The sequence below is a fragment of the Frankliniella occidentalis genome, unplaced genomic scaffold (genome assembly GCF_000697945.3).
Source record: "Frankliniella occidentalis isolate FOCC.00 unplaced genomic scaffold, Focc_3.1 Scaffold26, whole genome shotgun sequence".
Classification (NCBI taxonomy): domain Eukaryota; kingdom Metazoa; phylum Arthropoda; class Insecta; order Thysanoptera; family Thripidae; genus Frankliniella; species Frankliniella occidentalis.
In genome coordinates, this window is record NW_026267156.1 from 694,035 (window position 1) to 703,012 (window position 8,978).

Here is an 8,978-nt window from a genome sequence, read left to right on the forward strand (position 1 = left end):
GCTATTATCTGAATACAAGGCGTACAATACAGCACTGAAGTAGAGGAGGTCAGGACGCCCTAGACATTGGGAATTCTATGAGGCATTGCAGCCCATTTTGCAGTCCATGGTCTCAGTGTATGCAGAGCTCACATTAGACTGGCACTTAAAAATCACTTTTTAGATTTTTGAAGGTCTTAGGGTGAGACTTTGTTTCTTTTGATGAAAAAAAAATCTACTTTTTAGCCCTGTAGGGAGGGAGGGAGGGAGGAAGGTAGGGAGGTAAAGAACGAGTAAAAACGGACCAGACCGGACCAAAAAATGACCGAAAAGCGACATTCCGTGTTCATTTTATCTTTAAAAAGTTTTAACTCAACCTGAAATCGAAAACCAAAAATAGTTTTAAATTGGGAGGTTATCACAATAATCGGACTAAACGAGGCGTCATAACGATAATACCGCTTGCATGAAGTCTCGTCCGATTATTGTGATAAAAACGTTCCAATTTAAAAACCCTCTTGAAGAGGCTGCTGCTGGAGCAGCTAAAAATCCACTTTACATTCCAGAGCTCGTTCTATACCTCATCCAGTACATGCTTCCTTTCTTTTCGCCCTGGTCAAGGTATTTGCAAAGTGTCATCATCAGCAAAGAGAACAACAAAGAGAATAATCATGCAGCTGAGCTCAGATTTAAACTAGTGAAAAATGAGACTTAAAAAAGAAAGAAGTACCACAAAACTTCAAGGTCTTTAGGAAAAATGATTGATGATTTCAATAAGAGAGTACTACTCGGGCATGAGTAGATTACCGATTTCAAGAAATACAAGAAGAGGAAGGCCACTGAAGGGGTGAAAGTCACCTCACCCAAGCTGAGGAAGCCATCTACGGAATGTTAGAAGGACAATTAAAAAAACGCAGGCCTTCTCGTGGAAACTTTTCTGTAGAGAAATCAAAAGAATATGGGGAGAAACTGTTGCAAAAGGCAACAGCGCTGCATGATTTGTTATTTTCTTTGCTGGAGTAGAATTTACACAAGGCTGGCATATGTATGATCAGTTATATTAATGTAGTCTCCCTTTGATCTAGGGTTTTACTGATTCTCAGGAGGAACCGAGAGGGGAGTTGAAAGACTCTTCACAACACCAGTGTGAGAATCAAAATAGTGCTAGTAAGGTAAGAGTTTACTTTACAGTACTTATATCAGTGATTAATTTAATTTAACTAGCTATATGTACGACAGACCACGTCTCGCGTAACAGGCTTCGCGATATCTCACGAAACTCTGTTGCGCTGCGACGCGCCTGGCGCACAAATAGCTAGGCCTGCGGCGCTGACACCCGAGACGAATTACGGAGAGGGTATAGGGGAAAAGGGCCTCTCGAGCCCAAAATCTGACATTGTCGAACTATTTGTCGGGGTCTTATTACTCTAAAATAAGGGAGATTAATCTTTTACTGTTCGGTAACGGTTTTCATTAAAAGTTCGAATTTTGTCAGATTGTTATGTAAAAATCTACGTTTTAGAGATACTAGATAATCTAGGGACCCTTAAGCCTAAAGAGGGTGTGGTTCGACCCATATTGTGTGGTTTAAGTATAACTCCCTTTACAATTCTCTGTCATGAAGCCTTTTTTACGATTTAATGGACCATTTTGTCTTTTTCACGTTTTTTTCGCCAAGAAATGCCCCATGGCGTCGAAACGGTTCAAGATAGAGCAAAACGGACGAAATTTTCGCCCAAAGGGTCCTACTTTCACGAGTTGCCCTTTAGAAGACCTTAAAAAAAACATTTGAAAAATAATAATAGTTTGTTACCTGTGGTTATTGATTTTTTAAAAAGTCAATTTTTGAGCTAGAGTGCTCATCTTCGAACTCGATCTGTCTTTTTATGATACAAAACGACCCTGAAATTTCCAGATCGCTCTCTCAATTCTTTCTCGAGTTGTCGTGCGGACAGACAGACAAACAGACAGACAAACAAACAGAATGAAACTTTTCCGGTCAGTGGAGTTATGGGCTTCGCTGATCGCTCAGCCAAAAATCTCCCTTGGTGGCAGGATTTTACCGCTGAATCTTCTCACGACATAATGAAATAGAATAAATTCTTGAATCCTCGAGAGAATATTATGTTTGAGTTTGAGGTCCCTGCTGACTTTCTAGGTGGTAGTCCATATAGTCCTCAACAGGATCGCAAAGAAAACGCCAAGAGCACGATGGGCACGGGAGAGTTAATAATAATCATGTTGTTTTTCCAGCATTTTTAGTCTATGTTGTCAACCATTATTATTACCTGCTACCAAAATCCACTCTCATGTCAAGCAGGATTCGGTGGCTGGATGAGAAAATTATCTTTGCAGCAAGACTTCCTGAAAAGATGCATAGGCTATTCCGCTCAACGCGGTAAGAAGAACACAAGAATCACAAAAGCCAATCACAAAAGCCAAGAATGGGGGTAGCGAGGTGGCTTCCCCACCCGTCCACACTACACCGCGCCGCTTCCCCCACCCTCATCTTTTGATATTCTTGCGTTCTTCTTAGCGCGTTGAGCGGAATAGCCCATTCTTGAGCAGTGACGTCAGTGATGCACAAATATCCCTCCACTCTGGTGTTAAAACGGCCTCGGGTATAATATCACTCTTATGTAATATGGGTCATAGTTTAATTACAGATGCGGGTACTTGTTTATCAAATTTCTTCTATATTTTCATGTCGTGCAAAAACGTTTAAAAGTCGGCCATCCATCACTTGAGACAGGGGTATGCACAAGTAGTATGGATAATTAAACTAAGCAGATGTACGCCAGACCACGTCTCGCGTAACTGGCTTCGTGATGTCTCACGAAACACTGTTACGCTGCGACACCCCTGGTAGACATCTACCTAGGCCTGCGAGTTGGTCACAGAACACAGTCTTTAATAGGTCTTTGGCCCCAAAAGACACTAATTTTGTTCCTCGGGGTTTCAGTTTGATTAGTTACCCCAACGGACACCATATAATATCTGAGAGTCAACATTAAAATGTTGTGGGGTCATTTTTGTGTGGAAAACGCCCTTTGGCAAACAAACGGTAAGAGATAGAGCTATACGGACCAAATTTTTGCGCACAGGGTTCTACTTTGATGAGTTACTCCTTCAAGAGGTGTGAATTTCTTTTTTCAAAAAAAATGTGTTTGGCTTTTTGATTTTGATTTTTATGACTCATCAATTTTTGAGCCAGAGGGCTCAAAATCAACACAGTTCTTCCTTTTTATGATACTACACTGTAAATTGCTTACGAACTATAGGTTCGTAATGCAAACCAAAACGTTCGTAGCTTACGAAGGATTTTGAAGCGTTGTATTACGAACTAATTGTTCGTAATCTTACGAACAAATAGTTCGAAATGCAAACCGATTGTTCGTTAGACCCGTCTAGCCTTACAAACAATCGCTTTGCAATAGGCCTACGAACAATTTCTTTGCAATACAAAGAACGGAAATTGTTCGTAACGTTGCAAAGCATTTAGTTCGTAAGCTTTTCGCAGTGTAAGTTACAATAAAAATGAGAGCCTTTTAGCTAACACCGTTTTCGAGTTATCGTGCGTATACAGACAGACGAGCAAACAAACAAACAGACACACGCGAAACTTTATGATCATTACTTGAGTAATAAGCTTCGCTAATCGCTCAGCCAATAATTCTGGGGTGTGTTTATTTTTAACTAATTTACTTATTATTTATTCCATAGATGAAGAAGGCAATTGGGAAAATCCACCTCCTTTTTCAAAATTAAGCCATGAGTAGGTGTTCACTGTTGGACTAAAAAAAGTCGAATACACCGACCTTATGCCCCTAAACGGTACATATCACTTAAATAATAATAATATCATAGATCTTTTGCAGAGCTGGCAATTAAGGGATGCGCTAAAACACATGTAGCCATTTTCAGCCTCCCTAGCCTTGCCCTCGAGTGCATGAAGTACGGATCCGAAGGCTGGTTCAACTCCAATGATAAAACCATTTTCAACGACCTGTGGATTGTCCCAACAAGAATAAATGAAGGTCACTGGATTGTTGTCATAGACCTGGTGAGGACCAAAACAATTATAATTATAAACTCATTACATTACATGACAGGGCAGACGAGTGCACTAAGAAGCAAGTGACGGTAACATTTTTACACATTTTCTCTCGTTCCCTGCCCAATTACTATGTGTCATTGTGCTATTCTTAACTTTCTAAATACCAATGTACCTCATGCATAAAAGCTACAAAGATATGTTACGCACCAACATTGACTAGAGCTTATGGAAATTTATTTTTCCAAAAAACATCCCCAAACAACATAATACCTACGACTGTGGCTTATATGCATGCATCTATGTGCATTGTGACCTTACAAAGAAAGTACCACGAAATAAGTCATTACCAAGCATCATGATGCGTAGGTGGCTGATAAACCACCTCCTTCAAAATAGTGTTGTTGAATGAGTCCACAACCCAAGCCTGCCTGTGTAAGTGTTTAAAGGAGGAAGGACCTTTTTTGGAGGATATAATTCTCATTTTTAATGTAACTTAGGAAAATGGCGCAATAGTTCACACTGGAATTCACGGCTGGAATGAACTTAATTTTGACACAATAATAGCCAGTTAGACTTATTGATGGAGGGACGGTAGCTAAGTAGCTGGCTGCAGGTTTAGCTTGTCGCGAGCCAGACTAGTGGGACGCCTGGTCACATTGGCACCACTGATAAAAGTGGGCTGTGAAGTACAACTGACTTCTGAGCTCTCATTGGTCGACTGTCATTTGTTTCACACCTTGTACTGTACATCCAGGGTACAGATAACAAGGTAGATGTACGCCAGACCACGTCTCGCGTAACAGGCTTCGCGATACCTCACGAAACACTGTTGCGCTGCGACGCGCCTGGCATACATCTACCTTGGCCTGCGGCGCTGACACCCGAATCGGGTGGTTAGGAAATGTACACAAAGACACGGGCCTACGGCCCATCACTTCTACTGAGCATGCAGGGTTGTACATAATGCCTATTTTTCGTCAAAAATACCCTCTAGCGCCTCAGCGGCTTGAGCTAAACCAAAATGGACGAAATTTTCGTCCAAAGGGTTCTACTATGATGAGTTACACCTTGGGAAATCATAAAAAAATATTTGTGAAAAACGTCATTTTTGGGACCCGTTATTTTTGATTTTTGTTTACATCCAATTTTTGAGCTAGAGTGCTCATCTTCGAACTCGATCTGCCTTTCTGTGACACAAAACGACCCTGAAAATCCCAGGTCGCAAGCTCAATCCATTTTCGAGTTATCGTGCGGACAGACACACAGACAGACGGACAGACAGACAGAAAATGCTTTTCCCGACCAGACGGAGTAATAAGCTTCGCTAATCGCTCAGCCAATAAACCATCTTGGTGTATTCCCCGTTCAAGTGTGTTCACTCTGCGTTCCTTGTCAATCACAAATTAAGAATCTTAACTATCCAAACACAGAATAGAACATAGCTGGCACAGGCTGACGACAAGAACATTGGAGTTAGCAGTTATTCCGGGATGTTTGTTTTTTATATTGTAGGGAATTGCGGCTAGCCCGAGGCCGTGGGGCTATCAAAAATAGCTCGCCAGTTACGTGCGAGCGTACGTGCGTCAGTTTATTCGCAACGCCGAAACAACCCGCAAAATAGAGAAAGCTATGTATATTTGGAAAGATGAGAGTACGGGAATTATTATTCTATAAAGATAAGGGTACTTTAAATACAGAAACGAAGAAGTCAGTCGCAGCTCAGACTGACTGCCAATAGCCAACGTCGTTAAGTCGTTTAGCCGATTTCGAAGTAACGGTAACCGCCCGATGTGACTTGAAAATGTAAACAGCACTCCGGCGGTAACGGCACTGTTACCCAAAACTAAAATTTTGCTGTTCTCCTCGATTATATTCTTTATCCCAGTATGATGGAGGTTGGGAGATGCAATCATCTTTTGAGAATCGCGTTACTGATTAGTGTAGGGGAAACTGGTGAATATGAAGATAACCGTGATGCCAATGAAGTTGATGAAATGGTGAGTTGCCTCATTGGCTGAGCGATTAGCGAAGCCTATTACTCCAGTGATGATCAAAAAGTTTCGCGTCTGTCTGTTTGCCTGTGTGTGTGTTTGTCGTCACGATAACTCGAGAACGAATAAAGCATTCCGGTAAAGCTGAAATGCAAAAGAATGCGGGGAAGAAGAAAACGGATATCGCTATGCTTTAACATGGTGACTTCCGTTTTCTTCTTCCCCGCATTCTTCTGCATTTCAGCTTTACCGGAATGCTTTATTGGCCGAGCGATAAGCGGAGCCTATTACTCCGTCTGGTCGGAAAAAACTTTTTCTGTCTGTCTGTGTGTCTGTCCGCACGATAACTCGAGAACGAATTGAGCGAGCGACATGAGATTTTCAGGGTCGTTTCGTGTCATAAAAAGACAGATCGAGTTCGAAGATGAGCACTCTAGCTCAAAAATTGGATTTTAACGGGTTCCGAAAATGGCGTTTTTGAAAATATTTTTTTTGTTTCCTAAGGGCTAATTTATCAGAGAGGAGCCCTTATGAGCGAAAATTTTGTCCGTTTTGCTCTAGCTCAAACCGTTGAGGCGCTAGAGGGTAAATTTGACGAAAATAAGCGAAAAAATGTACAACCCTGCATGCTTAGTCGAGGTGATTGGCCGTTGACGGACCGTAGGCCCGTACCTTTGCGTACATTTTCTCACTTCCCGACTCGGGTTTCGGCGCCGCCGGCCAAGGTAGATGTATGCCAGGCGCGTCGCAGCGTAACAGTGTTTCGTTAGGTATCGCGAAGCCTGTTACGCGAGACGTGGTCTGGCGTACACCTACCTTGTAGAGCTTGCGACCTGGCATTTTCACGGTCGTTTTGTGTCATAAAAAGACAGATCAAGTTCGAAGAAGAGCATTATAGATCAAAAATTAGATTTTTAAAAAATCAAAAACCACAGGTCCCACAAATAATGTTTTTAAAAATATTTAATTTTGCAGTTTCCTAAGGGGCGCCTCATCAAAGTAGGGCCCTTTGAACGAAAATTCCGTCCGTTTGGCTCTATCTGTAACCATGTAGGCGCCACAGGGAGTTTTCGACGAAAATAAGCGAAAAATCTAAATCAAGAATCTATCTTGAAAGCAGCTGATACAAAATTTAAGAATATGTCTGTTTTCAAATTTTCTCCCGGATTTAGCTGTCATTTGTTTCTGGTTGCTGGATATTTGCAATTTCATTGAACAAGCGGCGTTCAAAAGCGCGGGCACAGGGGCCGGCGTCGGATAGTATTGTTGTGCAGGGAGGGGGACGGGGAGCCGATAGTATTGTTAAGCGGGGTAAGGGTAGGGGCCTGAAGCGACACTCACTCAGGCACCCACCCGCCCGGACATGGTTCCGCCAGCGCTAAAGAAATAGTTTTCTGGTCTCCGCTTGATTCTCTTGCCGTTTCGAGAGTAAAAGCTAGCTGACACCCGTATATTCTTTACGTTTAGTCAAAAGGATTTTAAGGTATCATCTGCTAAAAATGTACAACCCTGCGTTCTTAGTCGAGGTGACGGGAAGTTAACGGGCCGAAGGCCCGTATCTTTGTGTACATTTTTGAGCTCCCCAAATCGGGTGTCAGCGCCGCAGGCCTAGGTAGATGTAGGCCAGGCGCGTCGCAGCGTAACAGTGTTTCGTGAGATAACGCGAAGCCTGTTACGCGAGACGTGGTCTGGCGTACATCTACCTAGTTGATCTCTGGTTGCCTTTTGGAGGAGAGGCGGGAGTAATTTAACAATAGGGTATTCCGCTGCAGGCCAACCGGAACCTAAAGAAGAAAAGCATGACTGCTCGATCTGTTTCCCTCTGCGCGCTCATTGGCTGACCGCCACAGCCACGCCATCTTTGGCCAATCAGCGTTCAGGAGGAAACAGATCGGGTAGTCATGCTTTTCTTCTTTAGGTTCCGATTGTGTTGTAGCGGAATACCCTATTCCACACACATTGCTTATATTTGTCAATCTCCTATGTTTAAATGAATATTGTCCTCGTATGAAGCTCAAAGTGGACACCACACATTCAAAAAGCATTTTCGAATGAACAGATGCACTTTTGAATTATGTTTTAAGACTGAGTGAGTTCTGCGTTATCGGCTGAGCGATTGGCGAAAGCCTTTTACTCCAGTGACGATCAAAAAGTTTCGCGTCTGTCTGTTTGTCTGTCGTCACTATAACTCGAGAACGAATTGAGCTAGCGATCTGGGATTTTCAGGGTCGTTTCGTGTAATAAAAAGACAGATCAAGTTCGAAGAAGAGCATTCTAGCTCAAAAATTGGATTTTAAAAAAAATCAAAAACTACAGGTCCCTAAAACGACTTTTTTTAAAAAATATTCTTCACTGTTTACTAAGGGGTAATTTATCAAAGTAGAGGCCTTTAGGGACGAAAATTTCGTCCGTTTGGCTCTATCTTTAACCATATAGGCGCCACAGGGAAGTTTTAGACGAAAACAAGCGAAAAAATGTACAACCCTGCATGCTTAGCCGAAGTGACAGGAAGTTGACGGGCCGGAGGCCCGTATCTTTGTGTACATTTTAGCGCTACCCGACTCGGGTGTCAGCGCCGCAGGTCAGGTAAATGTATGCCAGGCGCGTCGCGGCGCAACAGTGTTTCGTGAGATATCGCGAAGCCTGTTACGCGAGACGTGCTCTGGCGTACATCTACCTACTATCTAACTACTTGTAGATCAACCTAAAACCTAACAAATTTCTACTTTTGTCCTCAGAATTGATAACAACCTTGGAGTTTGAATGTAAGTACCAGTTCCACAAAATAAAGTGCACGGCAGTGCCTCCAAAAGGGCAGGCTGTTGCGGGCTCAACGCATCATGCTCGCAGGTGAAAGAGCCCGCAAGAGCCCGCAAGGTAGATTGACAAGCCCGCACGAGCCCGCACATATTTTCAAGTCTAAAATTTTCATATTATTTCTAATTAAATTG

General features: G+C 42.6%; 1 protein-coding gene across 1 annotated transcript in view; it reads left to right on the top strand.

Annotated features, from left to right (window-relative positions):
* The window catches only part of LOC127749007 (uncharacterized), a 4,969-nt gene extending 860 nt beyond the window's left edge, over positions 1 to 4,109 (top strand). Inside the window, exons 3-6 of the mRNA XM_052265320.1 lie at positions 1,065 to 1,146; positions 3,703 to 3,754; positions 3,847 to 4,042; positions 4,092 to 4,109. Of these exons, the coding sequence (XP_052121280.1) occupies positions 1,065 to 1,146; positions 3,703 to 3,754; positions 3,847 to 4,042; positions 4,092 to 4,109 (348 nt within the window). The remainder of the gene's footprint in view (positions 1 to 1,064; positions 1,147 to 3,702; positions 3,755 to 3,846; positions 4,043 to 4,091) is intronic.
* The last annotated feature ends 4,869 nt before the right edge of the window (positions 4,110 to 8,978 follow it).